Below are 22,638 nucleotides of genomic sequence, written 5' to 3'. Positions count from 1 at the left end.
ACAGCGTGTGGTCGGTGAGCAAAGGGAAATTCGGAGAAACCACGAGAATAAACTTTTCTCCTGTAACTACATGAAACTTCCCTGTTATTTGAAAGGACAGCTGGCCAAACCAGATATAGGAGAAGCCTAAACTAACAGCAGATCTTCATAATTCCATGCTGCCAGTATCTCCAGTCCAATAAATACACAGTCCAACCAGCTGGCCCCTGCATTCCCGTGCCAATAGGTTGTTCTTTATCACTATTTGTTGCTTGTGCACAGCTTGGACAAGCAACAGAACCAAGAGTTTTCAAAGGGAATGAAAAAAAAAAAAAAAAAAAAAGCCTGAGAAAGTCACTTATCTGGAAATAAAAGCCTTTTAAAACAACACAGCTCCTTAGGATGACATTTGGGATTTGTGTGTAACTCCAAGGACAGGACCCACCTCCTGTCCATTCTACAGCATGTCACATTCTCCTGAAGGGACATCACAGAACACAGCATGGAACCCAGCAGGACCCCCAGCACGTTCATCCTGTGTCCCACAGTGAGGGGGGATGCAGAACACCACATCAACTGCCTCTTGTGGCCTCCCAGCACAGACTGAAGCATAAGAGGGAATCAAGGCACATTTTATAAATAAAGAAACAAATAAATAAAAACAGGAGTCTGAGGCAAGGAGATGGAGAAGGGAAAAAAAATGAGGAAAATGACAGGATGAGTGAAGACTGGACACACCTAAGGTGTAATAAAGGGAGGGGTTGACAGAGTCCAAAAAAAAAAGCAAATTCAGTATATTCTGTTCACAGGGCCACACATTGCCCTGTTTAACAGGTTTTGTTGCCTCCAGCATTTCCTGGGCATCTGCCACGGAGATCTGGGCTGCCTCTCCATCCAAACAAATGGGATTGATTAAATCCTATCACACTCTCAAGGATTTCTACAGGCAGGCTGTTCTGAACATTTGCAACGCAGCGATCTGACCAAATTCCCCACAGAGCAATTGCTATAGAAAACTGTTGTTTTACTGCCTTGTCAATCCTCTAGGAGGTTCCTATAAAGGCAGCAGCTCCTGGATTTACTTGGCAATCAGCCTCTTTCCCGAGGATGGCCACCTGGGACGAGGGAGTTTGTTATGCTGTCAGGACGAGATGCTCTGTGAGGGGGCTGAGGGATGGGGTTTGTCTCCAGCCACTCCTACAGGAGTGTGGAACTCTCCCTTTGGAAAACACGGCTGCACGTGAGCTGGAACAAGCAGCACAGCTTTTTCTGTCTGTTCTTCCTTGAGTGCTGCTCTCTTGGATAAAACCTACCTGGCTCTGTGTGTGTGTGTGGCTCAGAGCAGGGCCAGCGCTCTGATTCCAGCTCCAGATTCCTCCCCACCAGCACTGGCTGGGTTTGCTCTTCCCCCAAACACCTCCCTGCACCTTTCCCGTTCCCCAGGTGGGTCAGGAGGCTGAACACAGCCTGCTCCTGAGGGGTTCTGAGAAGAGCTGGCTTTTCCTGGGAAGCACTGCCTGCGAGGTGTCCCCACAGCATCCAACGGGAACGCAGTGGGAACAGCTCAGCCATCAGCAAGGGGGACCCTCCTCAGCAATGTCACCCTGTGCAGGAGGTGGTCTGGGAAGCAGGCCAGAAGGGCACAATGCCAGCATCACAGAGGGCACTGAGGGAAGTTTTTGATTTTTTCCAGAGCCACACACAGATGATTTCTGCTCCCAGGAGGAGGGTATCATCCCTGGGTGTGTTTAACAAAGCCTGGATGTGGCACTGGGTGCCAGGGTTTAGCTGAGGTGTTGGGGCTGGGTTGGACTCGATGATCTTGAAGGTCTCCTCCAATCCGGTGATTCTGTGAATTCTGTGTACAGGAGGTCTAAGAGCAGGCAGGCAATGTCAGGAGGCAGCTGGAGCTGCTGGCACTGGTGATGAGCCTCTGCAGACCCTCCCTGAAGCCAGCAGGAACAGCCCATGCTGGGGCTGGGACAGAGAATTCCATCAAGACCCCACAACAACCAGGATTTGGGCTGCTCTCAAAATCCCCTCCCTGAGCGACCTGCAGCCAGGCAGGGACAGTCACTGGGACAACACCAGGGACCTGAGCTGCAGAAACTGCAAAGCTGTTGATCCATTCCCATCAGATCCAGTGGCTCCTTCCATCCAGGAAGCATCTGTCTGTATGGAACTACACTCTGCATTATTATTCAGCCTGGGTAAGGTTTAAATGTTTATATGGCTAACTCCACTGCTTCCTTTTCATTGTCCTTTCCTCCTGGTGACAGGCTGTGCTTTGGCAGGGACAAAGCTCCTGGGAATGGCCACAGGAGGGTGTGGGAGGAGGGTGCAGCACTTTGGAGCTGAATGATGCTCACTGCAGCTGGAACAGAGGGTCCAAGGCGCTGATGGAAGGTAAAGGAGTTACTCCATCCCACCCTCCTCAACCACCCTACTTAACATCTCCAGTAATGCACTTCCCAAAACTTCCCAAGAGCAACTTCTAAGACACCTCACGTTTACGTGGCATGAAAATGCTCTCCCAAGACACAGCAAGAATACTGCCACAGCATTTTGCAGCTGGAAACAATCCCAGGTCAGGATTTCAGGAAGAGCCCTGCCTCTTGTGACCGTGGGGTGTGATGTTTTAAAAGTAATAAAAAATAACAGGAAGATTTGGGAGGCGCAAGGTGTTTTTGTCAGGAGTGACGGAGGGGCTCCCACTGGCTCCAGGGAGGAACCAGACCTGCTCATCTCTCCAGCCTGGCAAGGCTGCCACACACAGATGGCAACACTCCCTGCTCCCCAGCTGCTGCACAGCTGGCAGCACGAGCCACAGCCACAGCCCTCGCTGGCACCATTTTTGCCAAGGCTGCAGCAGGAAACCTGTGAGATAAAAAGACCTCAGGAAGTCCCTTTGATTTCCTAACCCTTGGAGCTGCTGCTGGCTCCCAGGATCAGCAATCTGCCCACAGGAGGGTTAAATGTGGGGCAGAGCTGGTGCTGAGGGGACTTGCTCTGCTCTGGACAAAGAGAGGTTCATTTTTTGCTGCTGCCTCACCATTTTCCCAAGCACATGCAAAGATTCCTTCCTTTGCCTCACTCAAGCCAACTGTTTTGTAACTTCCAGGTGACATAGCACTGATGTTCCCTCATAAACCACCAGCCCCACACCATCCAACAGCTCACCCAAACTTTTCAGGACTTGGATGCCTGCAGAAATGCGAGTCAGGCACCAAGGGATGGCAGCACAGGAGCTGGGAGCACAGGGCTGGGAAGACACTGCTTTGGCAACAAGGACACTGGAGCCTCCTGATACACCCCCCTGACACATCCCCACCTTTCCTGCATCCCTGATTACCTGTCCCACCTGAACTGGTGGCCTTCCCAGTGACAACACAGCAATCCTGGTGACAAGGCTCCTCTGCGTGCTCCCACGGAAGGTGCAGCAGGAAAAAGCCTCCATGCCAGCTCAGACAGGCAGCCTGAGCTAACTGCACTCCCCCTTCAACAGTGGCCAGTTTCTGACAGGGGTTTAGGAAAAGGTGAGAGCTTTTACATTAGAATTTGTGCCCTGAAGGAAAAAGACCTTTTGAGTTTTTTTAGGGAGAATTTGGCTTGTGTCTTGAAGCATGAAGGCCTAAAGTGCTACTGAACCCCTTGGACTAAACCCCCAACTCAGAAGGAGGCAAAGTAAATTTTCCTCCTGTCTTCTTTGGACAGACAGTTTCATCTTTCAGGGTTTGTTGTTTGGGGTTTTGTGATGCTTGCAAGAACTCTAAAATCCTAAATGCTTTAGATTTGAACAAGAAATCGAGACTCTGCGTTTCAGCTCCGGCTCCACTGGAAAGACACTGACTTTTGTGGTAAGAAAAGAGTAAATATTCAGCCAAAAGGCAGCACAGCTCCTAAAGTCACAAATGCAGACAGGCCTAAAAGTGATGAACTTATTACAAAAAAGACCAGAAACAATTATTAAAACCCAGCCCAGGCATTTTCCTCTCTTATTAATTGATGGCAGCAAACAAAGCTTCCAGGTCCAGAGCTCTGCTCCTTTACCTGCCTTTTCACACATTCTGGATGACCTCTGCTTTTTAACAAAGCCTGTTTTGTCCCAAAGGGATTTTCCTTCTTTTGCTGCTATTCCTGCACCTAGCAGAGGTTTTCAGTTTTGATAAGAGTCTGTGAGGGGCAGGCGATACCCATGGCTTGGCACAGAGTAACTGCGGTCAGCTCTCCAAATATCTCTAAATATTGGATACTCTGACCCTCCCTGCGTGGGCAATTTCTGAATACATCTTGCCTCTCCTCACAGAGAATCATGGAATGGTTTGGACTGGAAAGGACTTTAAAAACCATCCAGTTCCAATCCCAGACACTAGCAGGGACACCTTCCACTAGACCACGTTGCTCCAGACCCCATTCAGCCTGGCCTTGGACATTTCCAGGGATGGGGGAAACATGCAGGGAAAAAAAAAAAAAAAAAAAAAACTAAAAAAATATTCAGGAAAGAAAAATGGGCAGGTCCTGAAGGGAAGAAGGAAGGAGCTTTGTTCCCTTCCCAGCAGGGAACCTCCCTTCCCACCCACAGCTGAAGCTGGCCAGGTCCTCCTCACCTGCAGAGCCCAGTGGAAGGAGAATGTTCTGAGTGGCTCCAGCTGATGTTTGGCCTGTGCCTCCCCTGTGCTCCCATCTGCATCCCCAGTTCCCACGGCCTCCAAGTGGTGACAGTGAAAATAACCAGAGCAGCCCATGCAGATGAACTCCCAAGTATTCAGATTACCAAACTGCACCTCCATAAATCTATCAGGTCCCCTGCTGTAGGAAGGGCTCTGGGATGTTAAACAAATAGGCAATAAATTTCAGAGGATTTGGTAAAATTAGGATTGTCGTTACTTTTCCATTCCAAGAAGACTAATCTGGGTTATAATTATCCCAGCTACATCCAGGCTTTTCAATAGCTCATACACTGATAAATGAAGCGTTCACTCTCACAAATGCCTCTCCTTCCCCTGATGGATGCAATGAGTTCCAGATGGATGGAGAAACCTTTTTTTTTTTTTCCCTTTTATACTTGTTAAGCTATTTCCAGGCATCCAGAGCAGCACAGGTGTAAATCAGCAGAGCTCTCACCATTTACTCCAGTCCTTGGAGCAGTTATATCCAGCCCCTTAATTCTAACCTTAAAACCACAGAATACACATAGGTGATGGTCCCATAAACGAGTGAGGGTAAGAAAAAACCCCACCAGACAAACACAAAAGGCATTAATTGCACAAATCACTTTGGGCCTGCCAGCCCCTGCAAAAAGCCACTTTAATTAGGCTGATTGAAATGCAGAGAGGGTTTTTTTTTTATTTTTTTTCCCTTCCACTGAGGTCTTTGTAGCCACTTTGTATGAACAGGAGCCGGCCTCCACATCCTCAGCCAAAACCTGTCCTCTCACTCCTCTCCCAGGAGCCAGGACACGGGGAAGAGCCACCTCAGCAGAGCCTCTGGGAGCCCCCAGAGGAGAGCAGCAGCTCTGACTGAAGCACTGATGCCTGATGGCGGGAGACAGAGATGCTTTTGTGATGACAAAGGTCCGTGCTGCCCCGCAGAGGAGCGGATTCTCCCTCTGCCCTGCCACACTGCTCCTCTGTGATTCCCAGGCTTTCCTCAGGGCACTGGGATTTTCTGAGTGCCTGCCCAGGGCCAGCTGGGAGTCCATCTGCAGCAGGGCTGAGCCCACACGATGCCCCTGAGGCGGTCACGAGTGGCATTTCCAACATATGTTTGCACAAAATGCTCGAGTCCTTTCAAACCGAGCACGTGAGCACCCAACCCTGCAGCCAGCGCCAGCTTTAAGCTGTGCCTCTTGGCCCTGTGTGCACAGGGAAGGATTGCAGAGCTCTGCTCCAGGAATAAATGCATTGATGCTTGTATTTAATGACCAGAAAGGCATGGCAGAAAAATAGAGATGACTGGAGAGGGGAAGGTGCTGCTCTGTGAGTCCCCCCACAAGTGTGCAATGGGGAAATGAGGATTCAGCACAGGAAAGGGGATGCAAGTGTTTCATCAAGCACTGCTCCTCAGAGTAAATGCACAATATGGCTCAATTCATTCTGTAATGGTCTTTTAATATGCAGTATTTTAATCTGAATGTGATTTGACAACTTGTGCTACGTGCAGCAGCGCTGGCCAGCGCCGTGTGTCTGCCAGCGCCTCTGGCCACTGTCTCACAATCCCAGAACCCACTCCCTCCTCCCAGGCAAGGCCCAACTCCAACTCTCCCTTAAAACCACAGGACAGACATCTAGGGATGTGTTTTCAAAGAACTCTAAAAGCTTGTGCACATAAAAATACAGCTTTGTACAAAACTCCTGTGTCACGAAGCTCGGGGGCTGTTGAGAACAGAGTGATCAGTCATGCCAAAAACTGCAGGAAGGGACTTTTCAAAGCACAAGTCCATTTGCTTGGGTAAAAGGCAACTCCCCACCTCTCCACATAGTTTAAGGATAACAAGGAAGTTGAGTGTTTGCTAGAACATCTCAACCAGCAAGGAAAAATAAGAGTGCTCCGTCTGCAAGAACGAGAGCTGGCTCGTCCAGTGTGTGCTCACTCTCACGTCTGTCAGCTCCACTAATGCTCAGTGGAATGAAGGGTCTGTGCTGGAGCTGCAGCAGGACTGCCATTCCCTCCTGGAGTGCCAGATTTATCCCAGCTGCTCAGGTTTAGGCCCCTGCCACTCACCCAGCTGCTCCAGTTGGGCTGTACCTCTTGAAGAGTGCCAGGGATCAAAAGCTAAGAGGTTTCAGAGTCTGGCTGCAAGCAGAGATTCGTCCCAGGGTCAGGCAGGCTTCAAGCTTTCGTGCAGAAAAAGGGTAAACCAAGGAAAAACTGGTCAAGCTCCTGTCTGGGCCATGCATTTGATGCTGGCATGGAAGTAAATTCCTGACCCTGCCCAGGCTATCATCTGCCTGCCCCAGGCTCAGCCAGTGCCAACATAGCACCTCTGCAACCACAGCCACGTCATCTCCCTGCAGACAACCAGTTTCACTGCTGTGATGAGCTGAAGTGCTAAAACCCCAAGAAGGAAGGGCTGGCGTGCCTGAACCCTACTCTCCGTATCTAACCAATAAATTGGTTTCCTATCAGATGTCTACGTCGACATGGTAAAACTCCTTTCCTCTTTTCATTATCAGAGTTGGGTGAAAATGCCCAGCAGCACACAGGAAATCAGCTCTTGACACAGTGTTTACACAACAACAGCAGCTTTTTCAGCTTCACTGGGGACCCAGAGACCAAACAGTGCCCATGGTTGTGCTCCAGGCATCCTTGCTATGACAGCATTATAAATACATAATGAGAATTTAAAAGGCAGAAGGAAAACAGATAGAGGAGACTCCCCGTATCACACTTGGCTTTCATCATCTGAAAAGAGCTACACATTTCAGCATGTGCTCATCAGCACTGAGGGAAAGGTGTCCTCGTTAGAGGGTGAGCACAGGAGTTGCCTGGCAGCATCCAGAGGGAAAAGACATCAAATTTCAGAGGAAAGCTGCCACCACACTTTATACACACTGTCACTTCTAAAGAAGAAAAGGCAGCTTAGCACAGAAGCATGAGGAACTGTGCTCAAGCACAGAACAACAGCAAGGTCATCCATGCCATGTGAGCACAGATTTGGATCAAATCCCTGAAGGTTAGCCTGGGAAAAGCTGCTTCAAATACCAGTGAGCTAAAACCAAGGGAGTCAGTCAGTACCTGGCCATCTCAGATGCTTCCATGGCCACCTCCAGCAGTATCCAGGCACTTGCAAATCCAAATCATGCACAGCTGTGGCCAATATCACCAGATGCCACTGGGTGGTTTCACAGCCAGAACCTTGAGAGCAGCACAGTAACTTTTAGCACACTTCAAAGGAAAGAAAAATGTCATCTTCACAGGACAGACTCAGCCTGAATGGGACTTTATCCTTGAGTTATACACAGACAACACTCCCAAAACTCCTTTCCAACGTGCAGCTCCAATTCTGTTCCTACCCCCTTCAGGTCCTTCCTTCCCCATTCCCTTCTCTCCCCTGATTCATGGCCACGGCAAATGTGCTGCTTGATTATCTGCTGACACATGCATTTAGCACTTCTCCACGGAAAGCAACAAGTTTGGAAGCTATTCCAACTTCCCCTCTGGATGATGTCACCCTGGGCGGGCGCCAGGCTGGCTTTCAAGTGAAAATCCTTCACTCTGGGGTCAGACATCCTCCTATTTTTAGGCCTGGACTCTGTTGTGCAGCTAACAGCTGAGCTGGACAGTTCTTGTTATTCCATGAGTCTGCTGGCTGTGTCCTGCCCTCTGAAAATTCCCAGTGAGAAATGTGCCCCCCCCCAGTCTGCACTGGGAATGGGGATGGAGAAGGGCCCTGTGGCTGCAGCCTGTGAGCTCCCATCCACCCACCTGGCTCTGACAGCTCCATCACCCCACCCTGCCTCCCCACATTCTTGTAAGTGCCACTGACCCACGTCCCCAAGGGCCACATCCACACAGATTTTAAATCCCTCCAGGGACAGGGACTCCACCACTGCCCTGGGCAGCTGTGCCAGGGCTGGACAAACCTTTTTGTGAAGAAGTTTTCCCCAGTATCCAATCTAAACCTCCCCTGGCACAGCTTGAGGTCATTTCCTCTTGTCACCTGAGAGAAGAGACTGACACTCACCTGGCTGCACCCCACTTCCAAGCAGTTACAGAGTAAGAAGGTCCCCCCTGAGTTTCCTTTTCTCCAAGCTGAGCCCCTCCAGCTGCTCCTCATCAGACTCACTGCACTAATTTCCCTAATTGCAACACCTGATCAGCCAGTGCCTGTGTTGTGCTTTGGCCACTTAAGCAAGTGATGTGCTGCTGTGCACACAAAGCAGTGAAATAAGGAAAAGCTTTTGAGATGAGCTGCAGATCCACACAAAGAGCAGCCAGGCTCTTCTCTGCTCCTCACAGACACACACCCCTGCTTTGTAGGGAGGCTTCTGGCTGGAGTTCAAAGGCCCAACAGGATGCAGACCCCAAGCAACAGCACCAGCCCCGTGTGCTGAACGAGCTGATCTCAGCAGGGCTCAGGTGGAACCACACCTGCTGCTGACAGCCACAGAAGGCCACAGACAAGTGAGAATTGGGATGGTTTTGGGGCAAAATGTGAATGTGAGTCACTGTCTGCACCCAGCCAGGAGCAGGGGCAGTGCTGGCAGCCCGGGGAGCTGCCCTGCACCCCAAGCCCTTCTCTTACACTGCCCTGCTGCAGCACAGAGCACTCACACACACACACATCCCAGACCTAAAGCTGGCACTGCTGGGTGCTCTGTTTTTAATTCTGTGAGTCCCATCACACCTCCCAAAGGGGTAAAAGCCAGCCCAGCAGAGGCTGCTGGAGGGCAGCAGCTCCTGTGTTCCTGTGTCTTGGGCTGTTCCCTTGTCCTGAGCAGCCTGGCAGCCCCTGTCCCCTGCAAAACCTGCCAACAAAACCTGCCTGCATCCCCTCTGCAGCTGCTGGAATCACAGAATGGTTTGGGTTGGAAGGGACCTTAAAGCCCATCCAGTTCCACCTTCTGGGACACCTTCCACTACCCCAGGTTGCTCCAAGCCTTGTCTAACCTGGCCCTGGACACTTCCAGGGGTGGAAGGCAGCCACTGTGGCTTTGTTGGCTGAACAATGTCACTGGCTAAGCCTGCAGGGACCCTCCAGCATCCATGGGCACACAGAACAGCATTAAAACAGGAATGCTCAGGTGTTCTGTGCTTGCAGGGTGCCAGCACAAGGCACTGTTCTGGCACTGCTGCTCCTGAGCATGTTTACAGCATGAGCAAGGGCCCAAACCAGATTAAGTTTCAGATATTGAACCATTTTCTTCAAGGGAGTTACATCAGCAGCTGACTTGGCCTGTGTCTCTCTTATTTGCTTCTCTCTGCCTTGGTTTTATCAATCAGAGCAGTCTCTCTGCGAGGACTCCATGCAGCACCAGAGCCTGGAGGAAAACACAAGCACAGAGGAGGAACCTGTGCTTTAAAAAAAAAAGGAAATCTCTAATGAAACCCAAATTGTGCAGCTGTCCCAGCTGTGCCTTTTCTACAGCACATTTCAGCACTCTCCTCTGCATTTTCATGGAAATAAAGTGGTTTTCCAATGGTATGGAATTCATCCATGCTGTCAAAGGCTGGACAAGCCAACAGAGCTCCGTGTCCTGCAAGGGACAAGTGTTGAGAAAGGCTCCTTCACTGGGGAATGTTTCCCTGCAGCCTTGTGCAGGTGCTAAGAAAAGGGATAAAAATCAGCGAGGACCATGCCCTGGGTTGTGCTGCTCGGGTCACAGGTGCTGTGCAGATGAACACAGCCTGTGGAAGGCCTGGAAAAGCCCTGAACTGCCACCAGCACCAGCTCAGCTCAGGAACTGTGTATCTGCAAGGAGGAGGGAAAGGAAAACACTCTGGACAAGCAGCTGCCAAGGGCTCTGGTGTTGCTCAGGCGGGGCAGGAGCTGTGGAGGAAGGGTGGCTGCCAGCCCAGGCTGGAAGAGCACGTCCTGCCAAGACATCCAGGCACCAGAGCAAAAGGGAATGAAAGAAGAAAGGCCATTAGCTTTGGATGCTGTCAGAGAGGGCCTGGAAGTGGTTTAGTCCCATACATCAAGACCAGCTGAGCCACGTGCCCCCCAGGTCCTGCTGCCTCTGGCTTCAGGTAGCAGAAACTGGCACCAGCTCCTCCTCTTCCAGCCCTTTATCAGCTTCACAAGAGGAGAAATAGAAACCTGAGCCGTCTCTGTTGCTGCATGAGCTGGGAGGATGTGAGGCAAGAGGGGAAGCAAAGTTGCCGCTGATGTGGTCACTGCCAGCCTGCTTTGCAGGGTGCACATTGCCTCCCCTCCTAAGTGCTGCAGACGAGAGATGATTGCAGTGGGGCTGCTGAGGAAAAGTCAGTCATGGGTCAGGCAGGGAGCAGAACTGTCAGGCTCCTGAGTAATACTGCTTCTCCTCACTCACCTGATCCATTCCTCCTTTATTTATCCTACTCTCATTGCAGATTGATCTCTTTTCTGATATTCAGGCTAGTTTTTTTTCAGAGCAGCACATTAGCACACGGCATGGCTATGTCCTGAGCACACACTGCTCCCTCGAGGTTTATTATGCTACCAATAAATAAATTACTTACTAATAAACCCTCCTCAATCTCACACTTCTCTTTTAGACTGAAGATAATTAAATTCATGCATGAGTTAGTAATTTCTGTGACTGGACACTGGACTATACTGGGAAGGTAGAAGGCTGTGATCAGATGTGCAAGCTAAGGCACTGCAGGATTTACTCTGAGCTTCCTCTACAAAGCTGATTCAAATATTATGGTAACCAAATTGTGGTCAAGAAATTGATAAAAACATGTGAAGATCCTCTCACAGACAGAGCAAACCACAATTTGAATATGCAATAAAGGGTGATAAGGCTATGCCTTGGGCCTGCCTGCAATCAGCTATCACAACCAACTCACTGACACCAGCTTTAACAAACATTGCTTAAGACATTAACCAACATGAATTATAATACAACTTTTCACAGTGCAAATATGGGGTGGAACTCTTTCCATTTAATACTTGAAACAGGCTTAATTATCAGGATGTGAGGCCCTAAGCATGCTTCTGGTTGTGTTTCTGCACAAAGGGAGTGCCTCTGTCTGCTTGTTCTCATTACCACACTGCTGGTACCCAGGAGATGGGAAAAAACTCATAAAATTGTTCATCTTGGCGGGGTTGGTAACACAGGGAGCAGGAAAGGGAGGGTGGAGGGATGCTCCTTCCCTGCAGAGCAGCAAGAGGTGATTATTTCTTCACAGAAGTTGTCACGAGTTTCACTGAATTACACAGCGACAGCAGTGAATTTATCTACATGTGGAATGTTCTTTTAGAATACTTTTACAACTTCATTAAACGACACAATCTGTTTTTCCCAATCCTTAGTCAGCCTAAAAGACTTCTCTGTCCCAACTTTTGTATTGGTCACGTTTTGATTTCTCTCCTGGAAAGCTAATTTACTACAAATTCTGTGTGTTTTCTTTAATCAGGCAAGAGGAACAGATCACAAGCCACTTTAGTAAGGAAGCCAGGATAATTATTCTCAGAAGATAATTAAAAAGTAGGGATACATGAAGTAACTTGACCCAGTTGTGGAGAACAGTGGCAGAGCTGGCAGCTCTCAGGGCCTCCATCCCTGGGGAATCCTTGATGTCTGTAGTGAGGCAGCTCAGGGATGTTGACTCTGCTGTCAGTATCAGCCATGGCCATCAGATCAATCCCTAATCAAAGCAAGGAAACCCCAGGTGGGCACTGAGAGGGGATGAATCCATACTGCCACATCCCAAAGCCAGCCCAGAGCTCACCGGTGAGCAGGGGCAGTGGGCACCACTGCCATGAACGTTCCTGGCTGCTGCCACACACCAGCAATGGAAAGTTCATTATTTACAAATCAAGACCTGTAAATAACAACAAGGAGAAGGGGGGAAGCAATTCTTGCCCCCTGCCAAGATCCAGCTGAGATCTGATGCACCTGGAAGCTGTTTCCAGAGGTACAAGGAGACACTTGGAAGAGCCTCAAAGTCATTTTTCTCTGCTCTAACTTGCAGGCTACAAAAAGGAATGAGGATATTACACAGCATTGCAGAATCAATAGTTATTGTGGGAATCATTGGTTTGATGTCAAGGCCAATTAGCTACAAGTGGAATTAGCTCATACCCCAAGCTGGAAGACAAGAACAGGTTCTTCCCTAGATGGGAAAGATGTTGGCCAGGTGTGCACAGAAATTCTGGAACTGGCATCACATTTCCCAACGCTGACAAATCTCACAGCCCTCAGGAGCCTGCAGCAATGGCCTGATGTGTCCTGGACATGGGACAAAGAGAGAGGAGAAGCCTGCAGCCCAGACTGACCCTTTGCATCTGGAATTTGCACCTAGGAAAGGCTAGACTTGCCCAACAGCTAGTCACCCTGTGTCAGGTCACCCCAACACACCAATCTTATCCCCTCACCTTCCCAGCTTTAGCCCTGATTTGTGCCAGCAGAAGTTTTAGTCCATGTTGCAGACAGGATTTAAGGCTTTTCTTGGACTGATCCATGCCATGCCTGCTTTGGCTACTGAGGAAGAGTTCAACACTTGAGATGGAGGGGGAGCAGGCAAAGTGTGTCATACTGAAGGAAATAGGCTGCATAGATTTTAATTGACTTTAAAGATCCAAGAGAAGCAAGTCAAAGGAGCCAACTTGCAGGACTCCATGCAAGGTGGTGCAAAAGTGAATGTTTAATCCATATTTTGAACCTCATGCTGGGAGCAGCCAACAGTGGAGAGACTTTGCAGAGGTCAGGAGGGTGAGAGCCTGGGGAGGTGGCAATCCCAGGGCACATCCCTGCATAACCTGGGTGGGCAGCAGACCTTAAAAACCCCAGAATCACAGTATCCTGAGCTGGAAGGTCCCACAGGGATCATCAGTCCAGCTCCTGGCCCGGCACAGACACCCCAACAATCCCACCCTGCCCCTGGGAGCAGTGCCCAAACCCTCCCGGAGCTCTGGCAGCCTCAGGGCTGTGCCCATTCCCTGAGGGGCCTGGGGAGTGCCCCAGCACCCTCTGGGGGAAGAACCTTTTCCTAAAATGTTCATGTAAGCTGCATTGAGCCCTGAAAGCAGGAGAGCTGCCCCATGCACCTTTGTGCACTGGAGGTGACAATGCCAGCTGGGGACATCCTCTGGGTGAGGAAGATGGGGGACAACCCCAACCCAAACCATTCAGTGGTGCTGTTATTGAAACCTGTGGCAATCCCACCACACCAGCACTCCACCAACAGCTGCAGCAAAACCCTGAGAGCTTTGTGCTGTAAAAGACTTTTGGACAAACAGCCCAGGATGGTGGGGAAGCCCCGGCTGGGGCTCACAGTGATGTGCACGAGCCAATGATGCCATCCAGAGGTGCTCGGGTGCAGCACAGAACTCTGTGTCATCAAAGGCTAAAGGCAAAGACAGGACTTTTGTGTATCTTATAGATCAGATTTTAAACTAACCTCACCACCAAATAATTACATTTTATTTATTTTTAACTTATCCTGCCCGTTGCTTGTTTGTTTTCTGTCTCTCCTCACCGTGTGCCTTGATTTTCTAAGTATGCTAAATAAGTCATTCTTTAAAACACAGATACACCTCTGACCTCTCCTGGCAAACAGGAGTTACTTCATTTTACTCCCAGCTGCTGACAGCAGGCCTGGCTGGGGAATCGAGAGAGACACTCATCTCTATTTCACTGCTCTGCAACAGTGCCTGAGTTGAGAAAGCACCAACCACACACTGAAACAGGAAACACAATCTTTGTTCTCCATCTAGGACAGCTGGCTACTCCCTTTCAGCTGTGACTTCATGACTCAAACTTGACACAAGGAAATGCCCTTCTAGCATGTGATGATACATATTTATGTGTGTTTGTGTACACAGAATTTGTGCCAGCTGCCTGAACAGTGTGGATGCAACATCACCTGGGGCACATTTTATGATGGGTAAAGCATGGAACAGGAGAGTTCTGATCAGTAGCAAAGACCTAATTCACCTTTGTGTGCAAAGATACATTCTTCACTGGCACCTGTATCTGTGTAGCAACAAAATGTGGATTTGCAAAGTGAGCCCATTAATATGAGAACAACATCAACCACGGAATCCCAATTTTCTCCATTAGGAACCTAATGGGATTAGAGTCACAGAAAGCCCTGAGTTGGAAGGGACCTGCATGGATCATCAAGTCCAGCTCCTGGGATTACAAAGATTACAGACAAATAATCCCAAAAGCACAAACTATATAATTACTTTTTTAATCTTTGGGATTTCCCAAGCTTTATTCAGATACATATTTGATTTTTAGATGTACTATCCTAAAATTATAGAAAACACAATACACTTGTATCTTTTTTTCCTCAGAAACCACCACCTACTGGTCCATTAAAATTAAGGCACAGGGTATTATTTTATCACCTTTCACAAACTAAAAAAGAAAATTTAGGAACAGATTGACTTGAAAACAAGCAAAATAACTTTTCAGATAGCTTATGGCAAGAATAATTTTCATGTGCTGTATCCCTCCCCAAAAGTGCATCCTCCTTTTACAGTCTCAGGATTTGAAAGTGAAGAAAAACTGTGAAAATACAAATGACATCAGATGTCAAAGGGTGTGGCTGAACCATACTAGAAGAGGGCATGGTTCTGGGTGCGGGGAGAGGGTTACAATGAGATTTTGAGTGTTGGGATCAGAATGTCAAATGGAGGGACAGATTTCTGCACTGCATCTGGAGTCACCTTGAGCCGACCTCAAACCCAACCTGCTCGGCACTGGGTCATGTCCCCTTTAGAGGAGCACTCTGGGTCCCCCTCAGCAGCTGGCCTTGTGACAGCTCAGTGAGGGCACAGGATCATGGGGACAGCTGCACAAGGAGGGGTTTGCATTTGGAGCCATGAGTGACCCTACAGCACCCTGCACTCTGGGAAGGTGAGAGCTGGGGAAGCAACTCTTGTGTTTCCCACACCTCGGTGCTGAATATGTGTCTGGAGGGAAGGGCAGACATATGGAGCCCTTCCTAAAGCTGTGAGAGATGACCCACAGGGATGGCTGAGTCAACAGTCTAATTTTATAATCCCAACCCTGCCATGGGTTTCAGACATGTCTGGTATCAAGTGTACAACACTTCCATGCAGCAGCAGGGAAAAAAAACCCAAACCCCAGGAAATACACCAGTTCTATACACTGTGATGAAAAAAATACAGCAGGAATTTAGCAGAAAGTATTTCTTCAAAGGATCAAAGACACTGTGTCCTCCCCTTCCTGCTATTTCCACACAGTGTTTTCCTAAAAGAAAATATCACCATCCCCCCGAGTCTGTGCTGCACAAGGAGGTGCTTGGGCAGACAACAAATGCAAAGCTACATTGACAGCAAGGGGAAAGGAGGGGAAAAGGCACGGACAAAGCCTGGCCTCGTGGCTCTGATCTGGATGTGCAGGGTGAGCACTGACCTGTACTTGCCCGTCCGCACCTGCAGCGCTCTCATCCCGCACCGCTGGGCTCCCCCGACATCGTTCACGATGTCATCCCCGATCATGATGGCCTGTCAGGGCAGTGAAATACAGCAAAAGTTCATTTCTGCCATTTGTCACCCTCCCCTGACATAACAAACAGCTTGATTTGAGGTCTAATGCTGCCACTGGACAAATTAAACACGATAATATTGTCATCGTATTGATTAAAAGTCATCCTACGCTGAGGGTAATTCATGCCAGAGCTCCTCCAGCAGTGCACTGGCACAGCACACACCTGTACAATTTGTAATCAATCACAGCAATCAAAGGGATTTGGGGCACAGTTGAAAGAAAATGGTGAGTTTTATGAAGTTAGGCCTCTTCTCTTCCTAACAATCCATTCCTGCTATGCTCCAAGCGGCTTAAATTAAGCTTAACTTCTTAAATCTGGTGTTCTACAGGCTGGTCAAAAGCTTAAGCTTGTAATCACTGAGAGCTTGATCCCAACCTGTTCCCAGGTTGATACAGAAATTTGAGAAGTCGCTGTAAAATAGAATTTATTCATTTTTGCACAGTATGACACAATGTGTACAGGCCTAGCACCGTGTGTGTTACCATCAATTTAAGTAAATGCCAATATTAATAAACCAAATTGAGTAGATTACCAAAAGAGTAACTGTTTGTGCTCAGATTTGTCTGGTGCTTGATAAAAAGAGTGCACAGAGCACCTTCCTGCCTATGTTAAAGATATTTATTAGATCAGAGTGCATCAGCCAAAGGGTCCTTTCTGTTGACAATCACATCAACAAAATTTCAAGTGCTTATCATCCTGCATTACAAATTACTGTATTTATTCTATTCTTCAAATTTAAAATGATTGGGGGAACGGTATTTTATAGTTTCAACAAAACCCAGTACATACACAAAACAGCAATTTTCCATTAATGATCAAAAAAAATCAGCTTTACACCTCCCAAAAGTGTTCTGGATTATTCTGCAGAGAACAGAGGCAGCACAGATTTGAAATTCTGTAATGTGGTTTATCAACCAGATTTTTTTACCTTTTGTATTAAAGTTGAATTTTGTCTATTACAGCACTAGCTGCATCTTTTACCATTTTGTTTTCATCTTTTAAATCAGCCTTTTGCCTCATAAATTTAACAGCCTGGCTTTCACAACCATGGTACCTTCCAGCTCCAGACATTCCTACCTGAATTTCCATCCCTTCCCCAGCTCTGTTTTGCTTGAGAAAGAATAAAAATACTAAACCTCCAGAGCTATTTTTATGAATTATCTAATTGCAACAGGATCTTCTCCCATGTATTACATTGCATGTAAAGGAAATCTCAGGATATACCTAAATTTTCTGAGACAATTCATAAACCAAACAGAGCTACAAACATGTAAATCTGGGACAGCTTCTCCTGTAGATAGTTCACCTTTCCTTAGTGCTCTTCCAAACCAGCAATTCAGCATGAAATGGGGAGAAAATGATGGGTTAGAGTTAAGTAATTAGGAAATGAAGCATGTAAATGTGGAAAAGGAAAAGAGAATAACCCCAGTGTTGTATGGAGAGCTGCAAGAACCTGGCAACACCATCCCCAGCCAAGCATCATTAGCGATTCCCCCAAGCTGCTCCAGGATATTTAATCAATCTCAACCATTGGCTTTAAGAGGTTATAATTATTTTTTCTTACAAAATTCCTTCCAACACCTCTCTGAGGGTGAGAGGGAACAGATCTGCATGCCCTTGCTCAGCCCAAATCCCAACATTCGGGATGTAAAGGCAATTTCAGTCCTGTGTCCCAATAACCCTAAGAAGAATTTCCTCTGACAAACGAAAAGGGCAGAGCAGGGCAGCCTCTCCACCCAAGCACTCTCCTGCTTGCCAGGGCTGTATTTTACCCCATCCAGGGAAGTTTTCCTGCAAGACTCTGGCAGCTCTGCAAGTGCAGCTGCAGCTGAGCAGCGATGCCTGTCCAGGCCAGCTTGTGGCACACGCATACAAAAATGTGCTCCAGCCCCCAGGGAATTTCACAGATTTACTATCAGTGAAGGGCAATAATCACTAAAGGAGGAGCAATTATTCCAAAATCATTTAGGATTTAAAAAATCATTGGCAAGAAGATAGAGGTCAAAAGGTGCACTGTCAAGGGAAATAAAAAAACTCTACCTGTCAAACCTGGGTTTAACTTCCTCTCTGACTGCAATATGGTAAGAAGAGAGAGAAAGATATAAAACTGAAAGGTCACATAGCCACTGAAAGCAGGAATTAAAAGATCTCCATTCCTGTTCACATTTTACACAGGGATCACAGCACTAATCTGTTCAAGTCTTCTGCAAAAGTTACTTTTTTTTTTAGATTGGCTACAAATTAACTAAAAAGAAGGTGGTGGGGGAATGCAGTGAGTCTCTGGGTTTTAAGACAAATCCTCAAGGAAGGAGGATGGGTGTAATTTCCATTTCCCTAAGATGGGGAGAGGTGGTGTGTGGCTGTACACACACAGCAAATAAAGCACATGTGCCAAAGCTGAGGGAAAACACTGCTCTCAAAGGGTTCCCATCAGACTCAGCCCAGAGGGGCAGAGAGAACAGAGGAGATCCACACAACCCCCAGGAATTTGGGGCGGAAAGGCAAAATATAATCCCCAGAGTCAGCAATGCCACTGGTGCTGTCTGTGCCACAGACCCTGAGCAGCCAAAGCCAATAAACCTTCAGAGATGCTGTCGGGGTGGTGAGTGGGAACCTCAGGGAGGTTTTGACTGCAATCAGAGTTTCAGCATTCAATAACTGGTCACAGGAAAATGCCTGATCAGAATTACAGAGTAAGGAAATGAAGGAGGTAGAAAGATGAGAATACCCTGATTTAGCCAGCCCTCAGATGGGGGATTTTGGAGGCTGGAGCCCATGCAGGACGCAAACAGAGATGCACAGAAGGCCGTGTGCTAACTCCACCAGAATATTTAGCACAGAGAATGCTTCTAGAGTCAGACATATTTATGCCTAAACAAATTTTTTGCTATAGATTTAATAACCTTAATCAAGTTAAATGTGGCAGGATCATAAGGAAATAAAGCTTATACACTAAACCTTGACTTATTAAACCCCTTTACACAAGAAACACAACACATTTACTTTTCTCCCTGTCCTCCCTCACCCAAGGAAAAATATCCCAGGCTCCAGGATCTCACATTACTGTTAATTTTCTTTCTATCTTAGAACTCCAAAGGTGCAGGGCCAGACAGTTCTCACTAAGCTTTCACATGGATTGAAGCTTGAAACTTCCCTGTGCCACTTTTACTTTGGGATGGAAGATCTTGCCCTGTTGGAGCTGGTGGGCAAGGAGGGGACAATGGCCCAGGAGCAGGTCCCCTGTGCCACCCCTGGGTGACCTCTCTCTGCTCTCACGCACCACTAACTCCCACCTGAGGCTTGCAGGTGGCAGGAATGGGAATTGCTTAACTACCAGTAGTTTATGGACTCCAGTATGACCTGCCATAACTGCCATTAAAGCAGGATAATTTGCTACAGAGAGAACTTTTTATGATTATATAAAACTACCAGAACCTTAACGTTATTTAGGTTTTATTGTAAAGCTGTAAAAATCATCCACTGTTAACAGCTGCCTTAAAACACATGAATTAGGCATTTCAGTAACCTTTAAGATGTGTTATTCTTTGTCATAGTACTGAATTGTAAGATAGGTCTGGTTACCTCTAAGAGGTTTGAATTTCCAATCTATTAAAGTAATACTGGCAATCTGTTATTTCTAGGCCATTGAGGAAAGGTTAAAATGAAAATTGGACTTTAGGGAGTTCCTCTTATTCTAAGTGCAGGCTGAAACCATCTCAGCAGCAGAAGGCAAAGTCAGGGTCTCAGTAAGAAGCAGTTATCAAGGGAAATGACTGGTGATAACTTTATTGATTAAAGCAGCTTGAGGAATTTCAGAATTGCCACTGTCTCAAATTACTGTGGTGAGACAGCTTTATTAAAAAGGTATTTTTCATTAAAAGCCAAGTGAAAGAAAATTGTAGTATGTTTTCAAAAGCACAGCTCATCTAAAATGGTTTAATGATGGTATGGATTAAATGCATTCCACAGGTGGAATAAATTACTGGAATAAACATTTCGTAAAAGCATAGGAAAGTAAAACCAGCCCCTGTCATGTCACTACAAATGCAGAATATATCCAGGAGACAGATTGAAATGTAATGCAGTGCATTACAGGAACTTACTGAAGTGACTATACTGAGGATTTAAACTGAAAATAATGAGGTTTTATTACTGTGTACCACAAACTAAACCAACCTGCAAATCCTTCTCCAAAAATACATTAAAGTCACAAGGTCAAGCACTCAAAAGTCAGGAAAAGATGCCAGAATTAAGGCAGTTTGCTTGTTTGGAATTTGTTCTTCCTACACATGTGTGAATCATGATCCAGGCTTTAACTCCAGCCGTGTGGATTATTGTTTCCATGGTGGAGAGAATGGAGTGACTGGTGCCATTATCCAGTGGTGTCTGCTGCACTTCTCCTTGGTTAGGAACACACTCCCTTCACTTCCAACTCTCTAAATAGAAAATATAATACCTACAAACCAGACATATCACTACAACACATGGATGGCATTTAACATTAGAAACAATATGGATAAAAAGCCAAAACTCTGACAAAATATAAAATTGGGCACGAGTAGCAGACATGGCAAACAGCAGAGAATGAGTAAATCATCTCTGCTGGGGACTATTCCTGCTTTTCTGTACCCAAAACAAATACTCCTGAAGCTGGTGGGAACCACTGCCTAGGGCTCACCCTATGGGACCAGTTTTGCCAGCCTGGTGATGCATTACATCAGATTTGCTTCCTGGGGCAAGGATGTAGAGACAGCAGTTCTGCACCTGGCATGCTCCAGGGATAGTCCACACTGGGCTGTCCTATTCCTGGGAAGACATGGACAGACTGAAGGGAGCAGGGAAAAAAGCAGGGGGACTGAATGGAGGGAAGCAGCAGCACTGAAACACAGCTTTAGTAAAAAACAACTCCTGCAATGATAGCAAGTCTACAGATAACTGGATGGAGAAAATGTCCAAGCAGTTATTTTGGTAGTTAACTAGAGTAAAACTAGAAATTAGGAGATGCAGTTTAAAAGGGAAATATCCTGATAAATCTCAGGAAAAACTGCCTTCCCACAAGACCCCCTGCACTGAACACCATCCCCAGGGCACTGCCAGTTGTTTGGCTCTCTGAAAACTACTGTGGACAAAACATTAATAACCGTGGAGCAGGGAACACTCCTGCATGGGGAAGGAGATGGATTAGATGGCCCACTAGGTCTTTTCCATCTCCCCACTCTATAATAAAGCAAAACCCAAGCACATGCTGAATTACAGGACCATAATTTCATCTCCAGGCTCCAGGGACCTACAAGCCACCCCAAACTTCACTCCTGTTGTTTATAATGTCACCCAAACTCCCCTGATGGAATTATTGTGTTGTAATTCACTGCTGTTTGTGAGGCTTCTCATACTCATCCTTATGTCCTGTGTGACAGAACAACAAATCAATAAAGAGGAGCTGGGAACAACTAAGGGAGGGGGAAAATGGGCTGTACTGAGGAAGCACCACACATTCAGCACATTTCTGGAAAGCCAGAAATACAGGAGGGGGTTTTGGGGTCAGTCAGTGCTTCCTATTCACCAAAATTATAAAATATTTTACAACTGTCTTTCCCTTTTACTAAAAAAAAGAGGTAGTCAGTGTGACAGCACAGGAAATAAATGACATTTTGGGATCAATTCCATCACCCTGCAGCCACCAAGCAGACTGCCAGGCATTAGGGCACCTCTTTTGCCTCTGCCAGGCATTGAATCCTGGTCACATTCTCCTTTGAGAGAAGTCACAAACTTTTCAAAGCTACAGCAAAGCAGGAAAAAAGCACCACTGGGCACAAATACATGGCACAGCCCGTGGGCATGGCACCTCAACCTTACCTGCTCTGGAGGAACTCCCAGTTCTGCCAGGGCTGACTCAAAAAAACTTTTTGCTGGTTTCCCCACCACCTCAGCCTGCACATCACAAGCATACTGGGAAGAAAAAAAAAAAAAAAAAGAGAGAGAAACACAAAAATTGCTGATTGGAAAAGGATTTGTTCAATTCCATAACTCCAGTTATAAAACCTTTGTGATTATTGATTTTTGCCCTTAAATACCACAATGGATTAGCAGGTGAAGGTGAATATCAGGGAATTTGGATAACAGAAGTTTTTAAATTTTTCTGGCAGGAGAGAAAATACTCTTGAAACACCTCAAGGTACAAATCTTTAACATTCTCCATTATTGAGTAATCTTCAAACTCAGTTCCAGTACTGCTCATTTTGTTAGGATCATCTCTCTTAGAGATGTAACAAATATCCTTTATATATCAAAAGTACTGGAGAGCCTTTAAAAATATAGAGGATTTCTTCAACCACCTAGCTTGATTTTAATGATTTAAGTGAAAAATCCAGTTTCAAATCCAGGTTTTGAAAAGTTACATCTGAAAAAGCAGAGTTTACAAGTTACATTTTCCTGCAAGTAAATATCAGTGCTATGCTGAAATAAATTGTTTCTTGTTTGTTC

The 22,638-nt window shown here is 46.9% G+C and overlaps 2 protein-coding genes and 1 long non-coding RNA gene across 4 annotated transcripts in view; 1 reads left to right on the top strand and 2 right to left on the bottom strand.

Moving 5' to 3' along the window:
* OAT (ornithine aminotransferase) overlaps positions 1–22,638 on the top strand; it is a 345,851-nt gene that overhangs the window by 279,103 nt on the left and 44,110 nt on the right. The window lies entirely within an intron of this gene.
* Positions 1–22,638, bottom strand: part of LHPP (phospholysine phosphohistidine inorganic pyrophosphate phosphatase) — a 74,320-nt gene that overhangs the window by 36,371 nt on the left and 15,311 nt on the right. For both annotated transcript variants that reach the window (XM_068198295.1, XM_068198294.1), the window contains exons 5-6: positions 22,012–22,104; positions 16,020–16,111 (exon numbers count right to left, since the gene is read on the bottom strand). In XM_068198295.1, coding sequence (XP_068054396.1) covers positions 16,020–16,111; positions 22,012–22,104 — 185 coding nt within the window. The remainder of the gene's footprint in view (positions 1–16,019; positions 16,112–22,011; positions 22,105–22,638) is intronic.
* LOC137478411 (uncharacterized) lies at positions 6,023–8,717 on the bottom strand. Its single transcript, XR_011001549.1, has 2 exons — positions 8,642–8,717; positions 6,023–7,290 (listed from the first exon to the last, which is right to left on the bottom strand). It is a non-coding gene; the product is annotated as an uncharacterized lncRNA (long non-coding RNA).

The sequence above is a fragment of the Anomalospiza imberbis genome, chromosome 8 (assembly GCF_031753505.1).
Source record: "Anomalospiza imberbis isolate Cuckoo-Finch-1a 21T00152 chromosome 8, ASM3175350v1, whole genome shotgun sequence".
Classification (NCBI taxonomy): domain Eukaryota; kingdom Metazoa; phylum Chordata; class Aves; order Passeriformes; family Viduidae; genus Anomalospiza; species Anomalospiza imberbis.
The sequence above is the reverse complement of the archived record's forward strand: the minus strand, read 5'-3'. Positions and strand labels throughout refer to the sequence as shown.